Raw genomic sequence first — 15,395 nt, 5'->3', positions numbered from 1 at the left:
TGAAAAAAGTATTAGACATGAGAACTGATGGACGCCAAAAAAAAAGTGGTATTGTATCTTCAAGAGAGGAACATCTTATCACTTACAAAAGTGGAGGGACATGTTCTCAGATAGATTTCTTCCTTATCAGGAAGTCTGATAGGAAGTATTGCTTGAACTGTAAAGTTATCCCGGGAGAGAGCTTGACTACCCAACATAGAGTTTTGGTTATGGATGTAAGAATTAGAGATAGGGCAAAGAGAAGAAGTCCTATGGTAGCACCAAGGATCAAATGGTGGCACTTGAAGGGTGAGAAACAAGGAATCTTCCAACAAAAGATATGGGAGGGATGGTGTGGACAATCACAAGGAAGTGCAAATGATATGTGGAACAAGATGTCTCAAGAGATTATTAAAGTGGCTAAAGAGACGTTGGGTGAATCTAGAGGTTTTGGACCTAGGGGTAAAGAATCGTGGTGGTGGAATGAAAATGTTCAGAGCAAAGTTAGAGTAAAAAAGGAGTGTTTCAAGGAGTGGTCTAGGTGTAGAAATTCTGAAACTTGGGATAAGTATAAGATAGCTAGAAATGAAACCAAAAAGGCGGTGAGTGAGGCAAGAGCCCAAGCTTTTGACGGACTATACCAAGCTCTAGGAACCAGGGACGAAGAAAGATCTATATATAGGCTTGCTAAGGGTAGAGAGAGGAAGACTAGAGATTTGGATCAAGTAAAGTGTGTTAAGGATGAAGAAGGCAAAGTCTTAGTGCATGAAAAAGATATCAAGGAAAGGTGGAAGGCGTATTTCCACAACTTATTTAATGATGGATATGGATATGACTCTAGCAGTCTAGACACAAGAGGAGAGGACCGGAACTATAAGTACTATCGTCGGATTCAGAAACAGGAAGTAAAGGAAGCGTTGAAAAGAATGAGTAACGGTAAGGCGGTGGGGCCAGACAACATACCTATTGAAGTGTGAAAAACTCTTGGAGATAGAGGTCTTGAGTGGCTCACCGAACTCTTTAACGAAATTATGAGGTCAAAACGCATGCCGGAGGAATGGAGGAGAAGCACGTTAGTGCCAATCTATAAGAACAAGGGGGATATACAAAATTGTACAAATTATAGGGGAATCAAACTCATGAGTCATACCATGAAATTATGGGAAAGAGTGATCGAACGGAGATTAAGAAAGGAGACTCAAGTTACTGAGAATCAATTTGGTTTCATGCCGGGAAGGTCGACCATGGAAGCGATTTATTTATTACGGCGGGTGATGGAGCAATATCGCATGGCCCAACAAGACTTGCACTTGATTTTTATTGACTTGGAGAAAGCGTATGATAGAGTGCCTAGAGAGATTTTGTGGAAAGCTCTAGAGAAGAAAGGGGTTAGGGTTGCATATATTCGAGCTATCCAAGATATGTATGATAGGGTATCGACTAGTGTTAGGACACAGGGTGGAGAGTCAGACGATTTTCCCATCACAATTGGTTTGCATCAAGGGTCAACCCTTAGCCCCTACCTTTTTACCTTAATTCTGGATGTCCTCACGGAACAAATCCAAGAGATAGTGCCGAGATGCATGCTTTTTGCAGATGACATAGTCCTCCTTGGAGAGTCGAGGGAGGAGTTGAATGAGAGGTTGGAAACTTGGAGACGAGCTCTAGAAACACATGGCTTTCGCCTAAGCAGAAGCAAATCGGAGTATATGGAATGTAAGTTCAACAAAAGAAGGAGGGTTTCTAACTCAGAGGTGAAAATAGGAGACCATATTATCCCTCAAGTCACATGGTTTAAATATCTTGGGTCTGTAATACAGGATGATGGGGAAATTGAAGGGGATGTGAATCATCGCATTCAAGCAGGATGGATGAAATGGAGAAAAGCATCGGGGGTGTTATGTGATGCAAAGGTACCGATCAAGCTAAAGGGAAAGTTTTATCGGACTGCGGTAAGACCGGCGATTTTGTACGGAACAGAATGTTGGGCGGTCAAGAGCCAACATGAGAATAAAGTAGGTGTAGCGGAGATGAGGATGTTGCGGTGGATGTGTGGTAAGACTCGACAGGATAAAATTAGAAACGAAGCTATTAGAGAGAGGGTTGGAGTAACGCCTATTGTAGAGAAGATGGTGGAAAATAGACTTAGGTGGTTTGGGCATGTAGAGAGAAGACCGGTAGACTCTGTAGTGAGGAGAGTAGACCAGATGGAGAGAAGACAAACAATTCGAGGTAGAGGAAGACCCAAAAAGACTATAAGAGAGGTTATAAAAAAGGATCTCGCACTTAATGATTTGGATAGAAGTATGGTACTTGATAGAACATTATGGCGGAAGTTGATCCATGTAGCCGACCCCACCTAGTGGGATAAGGCGTTGTTGTTGTTGTTGTTGTGTATCTTCAAGAGATGGAATGTGAAGGTGACTCCACTTCAAAATAATAATAAAAAGAATTATAAACATTAGATGGTTTTTACGAAAGTAAATGATTAAATTTTGTAATAATTTAGTTTTAGGTTTGCTAAAATATGTTTATTAAAATGTTTAAGAAAATCATCTTGCACCTTGCAATTTATAGTGTGTTTGTTTTTATGTTTAAAATCCGTCCAATGCCAATATATTAAGTGTGTGTATAGTTATCAGTTAAAATAGCGTAAATCGCTTTTCAACATAAAAAACGAAGTCTTACTCCTCAATTTCATGCTGGAAAGTGTTAAGCCACACCAATTCTTCCCAAACACACCTTAAACAAGGAAACAAAAACACACTTAAACTCATTTGAGTGTGTCCGATAGCCGTTTCTCGTTCAGAAATGAAAATTATATAAATTTTTATACTGAACAGTTCAATTTATTTTTTTTTAAGTTATACAGATGATAATAAACATAACAAGTACAATAGAATCATGGGACAGGGCCGCGTAGAGATCAAAGTTGGTTCACATGTGATGGATAGCTAGGGAAGGGCCCACACACCCCACTATGTTATGTTGAAAATGCGGAGTGAAGTCCCAAGTCACAAGCATAGCAAAGCATAAACAACATTATTGATAGTTCTCATTCACAACACAATGATTTCTAAGAGCAGCAGCAGAAGGTTGAGGGATCCCATGTTAATGTTAATGTTACTAGTTGTGGTATTGCTGGTTGGTTTTGCAAAGTCAGATTTAAACATGGACAGAGAAGAATGTGCAGACAAACTAATTGGGCTTAGCTAGCTGTGTTCCTTACGTTGGTGGTGAAGCCAAAACCCCAACCATAGATTGCTGCAGTGGTCTCAAAATGGTCCTTGAGAAGAGCAAGAAATGCATCTGCATCCTCATCAAAGATCGCGACGACCCCAATCTTGGCATCAAGATCAACGCCACTCTCGCTATTCAACTACCCACTGCTTGCCACGCACCTGCTAATAATATAACTCAGTGTGTAGGTAATGAAATGTTATTAATTTGCTTTATCTATAAATACCAGTATACTACTGTGGCTTGGCTTGCTGATATCATATCATATCATATCATTCAGATCTTTTGCATTTAGTACCTAACTCTCCTGATGCTAAGGTGTTTGAGGGATTCCAAAAATCCAGCAAAACAAACAGTTCCAGTTCAACTTCAGTTTCCAGTGGTGCTGAGAAGGGATCAACCACTGGAAACAAAGACAAAGGCAAATAAAGATAAACATTGTAAATTCCTAAAATAATAGACAAATCAGTTATAAAAGAACTCATTCTTAAGATTCTTACATAAACAAACTATCCAGACTGTTATATAATGCAAGAAATTGTGACACATTATACAACTTTTTAAAACAAAATAATGCATTTTAATTTTAAAGTGCGTTTGGATTGGAAGTACAACAACCTATCCAAGGCCATACTTGCTAATGTGTTTTAAAACTACTAAAGTTCTAATACAGTGATTATCCACCTACCCATTTTTGTCTTACCAAACATATCCTCAATATAAGAAACACCATGAGCAGATATTTCCACACAAATATGTCACAATACAAACATCCGGCAAGAATACTTTTCATTCATTTCAGTCAACCACTAAAATATTACAAGCCTTAGCCCATCAAAATGGGGAAGTCAAGATGACAACATACATTGGGTAGAAACATGATCAAGAGATAAAAGATCCGACTTTAAAGAAATGCCTCCACCTCTCCCACCGCATATTCTACAACCTTTCTCCCACCAAAATAACCACCCAAAATGAAGAGTACAGAAAGTTGTTAAAAAGAACTCCTAATATGTTAGTAATCGCCATTGCCAACACCTACTGACACTGCACTACCTTTACTGATGTGGAAATGATGCTACATACACACCCACATCTCCCTTTGGTGATTAGCATTGTAAACCGTACAAAATGATATTGTGGCTTGAAACACTAGAAAGGTAAGAGTAAATTAAAGACCATAAACTTGAAAAGAAGACAAAAAAGGGAGAAAAATCACCCTAGGTGTATGTCTGCACCTAATACCTAATAAGACAGTATATAATGCTATCAGGTTGAAAATCAATCCCATGCACTGGTTACCCCAGGACCATATCCTCCACCATACCCACCAGAAGTGCCATATCCACTACTGTTGTTTCCTGCACTGTAGTAATCAGAACCACCCCTACTAAAAGAACCCTCTCTTCGAAAGTCACGGCCACCAAAACGGCCTCCTCCTGATCGACGGTTCCTTCCCCCACCAAAGGAAGAGCGAGCAGCAAACCGTGAGAGCCAATCAGGTACTTCTTGATTTGCTTCTTGCATCAGATCTGCTAAGGCCCTTGCCAGGGATGCATTGTTGTCATTAAAGAACGCAGTTGCAAGGCCTTTCTTTCCTGCCCGCCCTGTCCTTCCAATTCGGTGTACATAATCATCAATATCATTAGGAAGGTCAAAGTTAACCACATGGGCAACATGAGGAATATCAAGACCACGTGCAGCCACATCAGTTGCAACCAATATGGGGGTGTTGCCACTTTTAAATGACCTTAATGCCAATTCTCTTTCCTGCACGCATTGTAAAAAAGATAAGCCTATATACACTCTACTGCACATCCACACCAACATTATACTACCACATCAACATTTTGTTAAATATTAGATGTCAAGTTAATAGACGACCAAAAATTGCACAATAAAGTAATAGGGGAACCAAATTAGTGAAAAAATAAGGGGGGAGGGGGGGGGGGGGGGTTTGGCAAATTTGACAAATGACGATAGTAAGGAGGCCAAAAATGCAATTAAGCCTAAATATTACAATACAAAATAAATAATTTATACTAGACAAACACTCTGCTATTTGAATCACATAGAGGCCCAAGGCCACACCGCTCCACTACAGTATAGTGTGCTATTGACTACTACGATTACACTCCCTTATTCCAGGTATTTGAGAACTTGGACTCTCCTCAAACAACCTTTTTCAATCCAACTGTCCTAACTGACTCCCTCTTCTCCCCTTTTATTTCTATACATGTAAGTCATAGGAAAGTCAGATGTCATCCCTACTTTCCACTAAGCATTCAACACTGCTTTCCCGGATCATCACACACTGTCACAGCAGAAAAAATGAGAATAGTTGGGGCCTATTCTGCATCTACATCCACATACAGATACAAAGGCAAATATAGTTGTACAACATACTAACCTGTTGTGTCCTGTCACCATGAATAGTAGTTGCTGGAAAATTATTACGGCACAACCAGTGCTCTAGAGCATCAGCTCCCTTCTTTGTCTCCACAAAAACTAAAGTCAAAGCTTGCTGCAGAGTACAACATCACCCATGAAATAGGCTTTAGATAATTTAGCAATAGTGTTTGCTTTCAGAGAGAAAGAACATAATCATACAATGAGAAAACACAACATCCATGCTATAAATTTACCACAAACAAACAAACAGATGCCAAGAGGTTTGAGATAACAGAATGCATGTAATCATGTATTGACCTAACTATGTTCAAGCAAGACAATTATAGTGTTGTTGATCAGCATAATCCAGAAAAACCCATCCAAATTAGGTCCAACTGTCTCAGAGACAATACTAATCATCAAGTTTACTTTGAAAGCCTTTTCAGTTTGCCAGAATACTGCTACAGGAGTCACAGATTATTAAAGGCAAAAAAAACTTGTAACCATAATCAATCAACTTAGGAATACCAAGCATCATTGAATTCATAGCATAACCCTCATTTCAATTGATCTGGAACATCCTCCCAAGACCAATGGATGTATGGATCAGCATTCATCAGCTTATTGAGGCCAAAATAACTTGAATAAGCCCTTGGAAATGTGTATTTCATTACATTTAATTGCTAAAAACAAATATATTTATTGAGTTTATACAAGTAAAATACACTTTCAGTGAACTGTGAGAATACCTTTCCTTGTACACCATTTGCCTTCTGTGCATGAAGAAGATCCATGAGGTGACTTCTCTTGTCAGACTCTTGAACATACTCAACTCTTTGGACAATTAAATCAGTACTTGAGCCCACTCTTCCAACAGCCAGAAAAATATAATTTGAAAGGAAATCGGAGGCAAGTCTCTGCATATTAAGTAAAACACAACAAAATTAAAGGATGAAATGAGTAAGCTATATATCCAACAAAAAATATTTTAGACCTCTCAAGCCACTTATCATCCCAATTCAAATTAGGAATGCCCATCATTTAATTATAGTAGTGTGTTAATCCTTCTAAGAAGGAAGGTGGAAGGAGCGATTCCCTGAATGCAAATAAGTTATGCACAAAAACATGGACCTCAGATTAATTACAGGTTACAAGTAACAACGTAAGGTGAGGCACATCCTCCCAATCCCAAAATAGAGAGAATATGAAACCTGTATCTCTTTTGGAAATGTGGCACTGAACAGCATAGTCTGTCTGGCAGCTGCTGGAGGCATGTCCATTTGTTCTACAATCTTCCTTATTTGTGGCTCAAAACCCATATCCAGCATTCTATCTGCCTCGTCTAAGGCCAAATACCTAATCATTTGCAATGAAACTCTAGCTCTCTCCAGTAAATCTACCAGTCTTCCCGGAGTTGCAACAAGGATATCCACCCCTCTCTCAAGTTCCCGGAGCTGGAAAATTAGTTAGGATCAATAGAAAGAAACATTAAAAAGTAAACAAAAGCAACAAGAGGATAGAAGACCTGTTGGTTTATCGGAGCTCCACCATAAGCAACAACGACCCTAACCCCAGTCTGGTAAGAAAATTTCCTAGCCTCTTCATGTATCTGCATGGATAGCTCCCTAGTAGGTGAGAGAACAAGGGCAAGTGGGTAGACTGTGCGGACACCGCGAGGAGGCGGCCTCTGGAGGACTTGGGCTTGGCCTCTCATAATCCCACTGATGATTGGGAAACAGAATGCGGCAGTCTTTCCAGAACCAGTCTGCGCACAAGCCATCAAATCCCGCCCCGCAAGGGATATCGGTATGGCATGCCGCTGAACCGGCGTTGGCTTCACATATTTGCAGCGTCTAATGTTCTGATTAAGCGCGTTGCCTAAGTCAATCTCCGCAAAAGTATTCACAGCCGGGGGCACGTTTTCACCGCTCGTCTCCACCGGAATGTCCTCATACGCATCAAAGTTAATTCCCGTGCTCTCCTGCTGCTCCTCGCCTCCCAACTCCTCTTCTGCTGCTGCATCCTCCTGACCTCCGAAGGGATTCACTTCGCGCCGATCCCAACCACCACTTCTGTTCCCCCATCCGTTTCTGGGTGGCAGAGCACCCCACCGTGATCCCACATTATTATTATTATTGGATGGAGGTGCTGGAGCAAGGGATTCTGATGGTCCACGGTTCCTCAGATGCGGAGGCACATAAACCGGCCGCGAAGGAGCTGTGGAGTTAGAGGTTCCCGCATTTTCAGACGCCGAATTGGCAGCCAAATCAGCCCATGAAGTTCGCATGCTTCCAAGCGATCACCCTACAATTCAAACAATCAATCAATTGAATTCCAAGCATGGCCATGGATAAAAAGAACAAGATAGAGAGACAAGGGAACCTGTATGCAGTGTGTATTGGGAGGAGAGGAAGACTAAAACCCTGACTGAAATGGAGACGACGATTATTGACGAAGATCGAGAAACCCTAAACGCCACCCACACAACAAACACGCCTTCAAACTTGGATGGGATGATGGATACAAAAATATCTTTTCTGCCTTAGGATGCGCTCCTCTCTCTCTCTCTCTCTCTCTCTATATATATATATATATATATATATATATATCTTTTTTTTTCTTCTTTTTTAATAAAAGGCTCTTTCCGTTTCTGCTGCCAATTTAAGACGCGTTGTCCTGCCTGTTGCGGCTGCCGTAAATCTCAACTCCTGTCCTGAATATTAACCTAAATTCATTATTGCCTAAACTCTCGTTAACCCGCAACTTTCCTCCTCTCTTCCTAGTTCCTTCCCTAATCTCCTTTCATTTTTACTAATTCAAACTCCTAATCTACATTGTAAAGTTTCTTACTTTTAATAGTGAATTCACTGATTATAAATAAGTATCATTCTGCAACTCTATACTTTTTAATATTTATTTGTTTAAAAAATAATTCATTTGTATTTTAATTTAGAAACAGTAAATATGCAAAAAAAAATCAACAATTTTTTTATCGCAATAATATTTTCATCACAAAAAATTGTGTATGAAAACTTGTTGGCTAAATTATTTTTTGTCTTTCCATTTTATTCATTTAATTTGGTCCCTTAATTAATAAAATGTTCAATTTGGTATATTAGAGTTAAACCTTTTAAAATTTACTTACCATGTAGGCAATTCAATTATGAAACTATACTTAGACAAATACTAATCAAGCAACTAAATTTGGCATCACGTATAGGCATGTATTGAGGAACAAAAGCCTCCCGATCCACAATTAATCAAAATTATCGCGAGTAGTTTGACTCACAGAACCATTGAATTCTAACATTAATAACATTGTAGAGTTTTCCTTAGCACAGTATTGAGTTTCGCAGAGAAACACAACAATGCACACGACATTCATTGTTTTCAGTTACATCTGTAATTGAAATTCTCATCGGATTTACAACAAGCACAGTCATATATTGGCAGAAAGAGCGGCTCAACTTTCTGGGAAGAAGAGCCCCCAGGAACACTAAAATGAAATCCGACAGGGCAGGTAATAAAAGAAGATTGCTCATAAGTCGGGAATAGAAGTGTAATGACTAATTATCAGGATGCTGCTATTCAGAATATGCATCGTTGCTCAATATCGTATCATATATACATGACACTCAGTTGGGAATGAGAGGTTTTCTGATTACAGGGCTAAAGAATGTTCATCAACAAGTTACACAGGGAAAAAGGCAGATGCACACTGCTAAGCATGATAATGACTTCTGTTTGCTTTTTGATTCATCCTATTCATTATTCGGGAAGCATCATTAAGTCTATCTGCTCTCTCATAAATGCTAGCAACAACAAGATGCAACTCTTTCTTGTTGATATTAGGATTGGAATCCAGCTTCTCAAACAATGACTCTACCATCACGAAATCTTTTCTTGCACCATATAGACTCAGCATCTGGAAATGAACTTCATCTGGAAAAACACACCCTTCTTCATGCATCTGTCTATATAAAGCATCTGCTTTATCAAATTCACGCAACTTTCCAAAAGCATTCAACACAAGAGCAATAACATCAGAATCAGGAAAATATCCCACCACTCTCATCTTCTCAAACACTTCAACTACATTGCCATACTTTTTGTTCTTAGAGAAAAGATTAATCATGCAACCAAACACAGATATATCTTTGACCTCTCGAGCATCAAAAGCCTGCCGGAAAACCCAGGTAGCCTCTTCAATTCTACCAGCTCTGGCAAGAATTCCGATCGCAGTGTCCCTGGGAATGTTATCTGGTCGCTTGAGCTCATGAAGTAGACGCTTTGCATGAGCAACTAAACCTGCCCTCTCGTAGGCTACAATCATTGTCTGGTAAAGAACCTCATCAATTCGAACTCCTGAACTCCTTAATTTCTGAAACAAGATGGCAGCGCGGTCCAGTTTCCCTGCCTTCTCCCATATAGAAATTATGGTGGAATAGGTGATGGCATTGGGTTCAATACCCCTTTTCTTCATTTCTTGAATGAGATTGGTAGCCTTCTCGTGCTCAAGAGTCTTGCCATAAATATTAATCATAGTGTTGTAGGTGACGACATTCTGTTGTACATCCTTACTTTGCATCAAACGGAACAGATGGATGGCTTCCCCAAATAGGTCAGCCTCTCCATAAACCCTCAAGAGCGTATTATAGCTAACGACGTTGGGTTGAATCCCCATTTTCCTCATACTCCAGAAGAGGCGGTCGGCTTCCTTGGGCATGTGAAGCTGGCCATAAACATCAATCATGATGTTACAAGTGGTGAGATCAAGAGGGCATTTGGCTTCATTCATTTCGAAGAATAAAGAAAGTGCTTCAACAAACTTTTGGTTGTCAACGTAGATGGCAAGAAGGGTGGAATAGCTGACGGTGTCGGGTTGAACGGCATTGTCTCTCATCTCTTGAAGAAGAAGGCGAGCCTCGCGGAAGAGCTTGGCTTTTCCAAAGACATTGATCATGGAGTTATAAGCAATGAGGTCGGGGGAAATAGTGGAGGCTTTCAATCTGGAGAAGATGGAAATGGCCTTGGAATAATCGGACAACTTGCGGGCAAGGTCAATCAAGTTACTGTAGAGGACAAGGTCGCCGGAGACATTGTCTTGCTCCATCTGCTGGAGCCAAAAGAGGGAAGAATCAAACAAGCCGTGTTTGCCGAAAGAAGTGATGAGGGTGGAGTAAGTGTACCTATCTGGGGAGAGGCCCTTTTGGCGCATTTCATCGAACAGGCCGTGTGCGAGGTGCCACTGCTTGGCCCGAAGGACGTTGCGGAGAAGGACGTTGTAGGCGAAGAGGGAGGGAGAATAGAGGGCCTTGTCGTTGATCCAATCGAGAAGGGCAAGAGCACGTTGCCAATCGGGCTCGCGGGACAGCAGGGAAACCATGAAGCGCATGGATAACTGCCTCCCGTTGTAGGGAGACATAACCGCATACAGTTCATCCTCGTTCTGGGTCTGTCCAATTGCCGCTAATAGCTCTTCCATGTCAACGCTGCGGTCCCAGTACTGCTGCCTTCTACTACGTTGCCTACTGGTGTTGGAAGAGGATGTTCGGGTCCACACATCTTTAGCCATAGCTGTGGCTGCTACGGATATAGCGGGGCTTAAATGGCTTATGCCATTGCCAACGCTCCTTTTCGTTTTGGGATAAGAAGAAAGCCATCCCACAAGGATTGAACTTGAAACCACCGTGCACATCTTCAGTTATGCTTATGGATTATCTATCTCTTCATACTTGTTACTACTGCTCATTCCTCAGCAACATGGGCTTCATTCGTTGCGGAAGGCCCCCGGTTTTGGCCCAAAATCCCACTCTCAACCTCAAGAGTTTTAAAGTATTTTAATTTATAATATAAATTACATTTATTTTATCTCTTTAATTCATCTTCTAAGAAAACTTGTTTAATTCATTTTATTTTGTTTTATAAATATTAATAAAGCAATACCTAAATAAATATGTACCCGCGAGTTCATTGGACCATCCCAATGAATCAAGTCATTGGTCGAGTTCAATAGATTATAGACTTTATACTTCAGATTCTTCGTGTACTCAAGCTTGAGGGACTGTGCCCTCTAGTCTCTATTGGGTCGAACCCGAAGGACTTACTCTACTCACTAAGTAATGGGTCAATCCTCTTAATCATATATATTATGAACGTCTGATTCTATAACCTTTGACATCTAATCATGCATCTTTTATTCTATCTTAATTATATCTTACTTGAATTATATCTTAATTTCGTGATTTATGGAGATAAGATATAATTAAATATCTTACCATATTTATTTAGAAAATTCTATATAACCCACGTCTCACCTAATAATTAGAGCAAAATACACTTTTATACTCTAAAGTAGGATGTCTTTAACCTACTAGAAGAACCCTATTTAGAAACAAAAGCCTGTAGTCATTTTTTAATTATCTTGAAGAATATCTTATCTGAAATTAGCTTTTTGTTTAGAAAGTATATTTTAAAAGAAAATATACAATTATAATCATTAATTAAAAATTAATGATTTAATTATAATCAAATTCATGAGGTTATTAAAATTATAATGTTAACTTTTTTAATTAAATCCATTTTGCTACGAAAGAAAATATTGTGAATGAAATATAATATACACCTTGACAAATGCTAATGGCCATTCCGTGGTTACACTTGGAATGTCACTCTTGAAATTGAGGCAACATCTTTCACTTTCAGGTTGTGTAGCAGAAGAAGCAGCCTATTGGTATGTCATTGCCCTTTGCTTCAGATGTTCTAAATTAGCTCAAGTCGTCAAATTGTGGTAAAGCTTGCTGCAAATTACTTCATACTTCAACAAATCCTTTAGTCTAGATGCATTTGAAAAGATTAAAAACAAATAATATTCCTTATTTATTGTGCCTTGTGTCAGGATCAAAAAGTGAATAGCATATGTTTTTTTGACAGCAGTGAATACCATATTTTAGTGCACCTAATTATTTTAGTGCAAAGGACACATATTCATACAGGTTTTGAGCGTTGATTTCATTACTTTCTTTCCAATCAGAAGCTACTGCGGTTAAAACTAATTCATATATTGGTAAAACTTTTGAGAGTTTATAAGTTATTTTGAGTAGTTTATAATCTACTTTGATTTAAATAAGCTATATATTAAAATAAATTTATATACTAAAATAAACTTTTGATTAAAATAACTTATAAACTATAATCAAAATCTTATAAACTCATCAAAATATGAATTAGTTTTAACCAATATGAATTAGCTACTTTTGAGGAGTTTATGAATTTTTTAACTTTTAACTTATAATTTATAAACTTTTAAATAGCTTATAAGTTATAAGTTTTCAGTTAATTTTTTCTAATATATCCTTAATTACAAATATCATGTAATTTAATTCCTTTATAATTAAAGATCACGCTATATTTTTGAAAGATTTCATGGAATTTATGATTAAATAGTACTATGTAATATGAATAGATAATCTTAATATAATGGTCATAATTGAATATTTTCTTTTTTACAATAATTAAGAATTCTTACATGTTTTTTTTTTATTAAGTCAACTGTTCAATTATAATAGTTTTAAAAAAACTTTTGAATTATAATTATATACTAATTTCATTGTTTGTATATTTGTTAAATTTAAACAACTACAAGTATATAATAACGAAAATTTTATAATATCTCTCGATCTCCGCATCTGTACTTGTATATATAATATACGCATACACAATATTCACACGTTGGTTCAAAAGGACCCTTTCTTAATTAAGGTGTAGGGAGAGTGGGTTTAAAGAGAAAGAAATGAATTTATGCATTCGGAATTTTTATCTTTTGGGGTACATTTGCACAATTTTAACCCCAAGGAAATGGCAGGTGGTAAGATTCCTGGGGGTTTCATCCGGGTCTTTCTCCCTTCTGCGAAAACCGAAACCAAGCTCAAGTATTCATATTATCTTCGGAGAATATATCATCTTTACAAGGAATCCAAGTATGCATTTCATTGGATCCGTACGTAGTTTCGGGTACTATCTAGTTTGCTAGATAGGCCTTGTTAAAGAACGAAATTTCGTTTTGTGATTTGAGAGAGATCTAGTGTAAGCTAGAGGCAACGTTAAAAATTTCTTAGCTCGTCCCACGTAAGCTCGTTTAGTCAAATTGTCGTAATCGTTGTCTTCAATTGCATCCAAGATCTTACGATACAATATTAATGATGACCAAACCTGCAGACATACAAAGAAGGAAAGTGTTAACCTCTGCAAGTCACCAGCATAGCATGACATGATCCATATATATCCTGATCGATACGATCTTTGCTATTTTCTGGGACTTAAATTTCTATTATTTATTTATATAGTTCTGCATGTTTTCAGTAAATTTTTAAAAATATAATAAATATGTCCTTACCGGCCAACGGCTGGCCTTTTGGAGCTGAGAAACTCCTTCTTCTGCCCGGTTGAAGTAGAATCTTGCCCTTGTGATCTGATATTTCATAAACTTTCTCCATCTTTCACTGACGTTTCTTGAAAAAACATCCTTGTCACATAATCCAAACTGGGCTAGTTCGTCTTGGGGAAGGTACACTCTACCTCTTAATGCACTAATTAATTAAATAATTAAAAGAGTCTGGTCATATATATGTATATAGTAAGCAGAATTAATATATATAGTGAAGAAAAAGAACTTACTCCTCCCCCACATCTCTAAGAATGTTTGTGAGTTGATTTCCTACACCCAGATATAGTGCAGCATCATATACACTTTGAACTGGGATGACAGACTCCTGGGCAATGCCCATTATTGGAACAGTCATTAAGCCCACAGTTCCCGCCACATAGTAGCAGTAAAGATATAACTCTTGGAAATTGTTGTATCGGGCTTTCCTTGTATCCATTCTCATGCCTTGTATCATGTCCTTGAAAGGCTGTGATTAATGAAATACAAGAGTAAGTACTTCATTAATTAAGCGATCCAGATAAATAAATAATTCTGGTAATTAATTAATGACCTTAATATCCAAGGGAAACTTGGAGACTGTATCAGTAAGAGCGGCATCAAGCATATCATAGGGTTGTCCATTGAAAATGTCGTGCAATCTATCTTCCCACCTATCAAGAACAGAAGAGCTCATATACCCAGCGTTAGGACCATCAACAAGTTCATCCGTCCTCCTGCACCAAACTGAAGAGAAGCTAGCGTTTCAATAAAGGTTTCACTATAAATACAAAGCTACCATCATGCATCTTTTTTGCAATTATAGTGTCATTTACCATAAATTGCCCATATAGCTTTCTGTCTTTCTTCCGTCATAAGCAAGGTTCCTGTTTAGAATGGGAAGAAAAGTTCTGTCAGTCAGATAACACAAATTAAGAAAAGAGTGGATTTGATTTGTACCTACCTAGATAAAAGGTCTTGGCATATTCGGCGCAAATATTTCTGCACATTTCATAGGCATCATAAAGAAAAGTGGGCTCGAACAGTGGCCTAGGCTTGCTACAATGATTTATGATCTGAGACTGCCTGTGAACAACCTCTTGTACAGCAAGAGGAACTCCTTGTTTTGACAATTGGGGAATTCCTCTTTGCTTGGGAGCCACGTTTACTTCCGACCTAATTATAACACCAAATCTTGTACGACCACAACATGGTTTCCTATTGCTCCCATTGATCATGGAACAAGGCTTTGCTATCAGCGAACAAAATGATAAACTCATCATCCCACTATTTCTATTCTCAAGGCTTAGCTTAACTGGGATATATGTTGCTGCTAACTCAATTAATGTGGCTGGAGGAGCCT

The 15,395-nt window shown here is 38.4% G+C and overlaps 3 protein-coding genes and 1 pseudogene across 3 annotated transcripts; 1 reads left to right on the top strand and 3 right to left on the bottom strand.

Annotated features, from left to right (window-relative positions):
• Positions 1-2,429: 2,429 nt before the first annotated feature.
• Positions 2,430-3,744, top strand: LOC100783470 (non-specific lipid transfer protein GPI-anchored 6-like; annotated as a pseudogene).
• Positions 3,745-3,991: 247 nt separating this feature from the next.
• On the bottom strand, positions 3,992-8,422 carry LOC100781668 (DEAD-box ATP-dependent RNA helicase 52C). The gene is made up of 6 exons (XM_003551613.5): positions 7,993-8,422; positions 7,136-7,914; positions 6,822-7,064; positions 6,360-6,527; positions 5,630-5,743; positions 3,992-4,989 (listed from the first exon to the last, which is right to left on the bottom strand). The coding sequence occupies exons 2-6, from the start codon at positions 7,895-7,897 to the stop codon at positions 4,501-4,503; spliced, it is 1,776 nt and encodes a 591-aa protein (XP_003551661.1). The 5' UTR covers positions 7,898-7,914; positions 7,993-8,422; the 3' UTR covers positions 3,992-4,500.
• A 593-nt stretch (positions 8,423-9,015) lies between these two features.
• Positions 9,016-11,447, bottom strand: LOC100782934 (pentatricopeptide repeat-containing protein At5g39980, chloroplastic). Its single transcript, XM_003552717.5, has one exon. The coding sequence runs from the start codon at positions 11,306-11,308 to the stop codon at positions 9,332-9,334; it is 1,977 nt and encodes a 658-aa protein (XP_003552765.1). The 5' UTR covers positions 11,309-11,447; the 3' UTR covers positions 9,016-9,331.
• A 1,938-nt stretch (positions 11,448-13,385) lies between these two features.
• LOC100782394 (phytoene synthase 2, chloroplastic) lies at positions 13,386-15,395 on the bottom strand. Its single transcript, XM_041011963.1, has 6 exons — positions 14,997-15,395; positions 14,869-14,919; positions 14,607-14,779; positions 14,287-14,522; positions 14,006-14,198; positions 13,386-13,821 (listed from the first exon to the last, which is right to left on the bottom strand). Exons 1-6 carry the CDS (start codon positions 15,313-15,315, stop codon positions 13,639-13,641), a joined length of 1,155 nt encoding a protein of 384 aa, XP_040867897.1. The 5' UTR covers positions 15,316-15,395; the 3' UTR covers positions 13,386-13,638.

This window comes from Glycine max, chromosome 18 (genome assembly GCF_000004515.6).
Source record: "Glycine max cultivar Williams 82 chromosome 18, Glycine_max_v4.0, whole genome shotgun sequence".
Lineage (NCBI taxonomy): Eukaryota > Viridiplantae > Streptophyta > Magnoliopsida > Fabales > Fabaceae > Glycine > Glycine max.
Note: the sequence above shows the minus strand (reverse complement) of the source record. Positions and strands in the feature narration are given on the sequence as shown.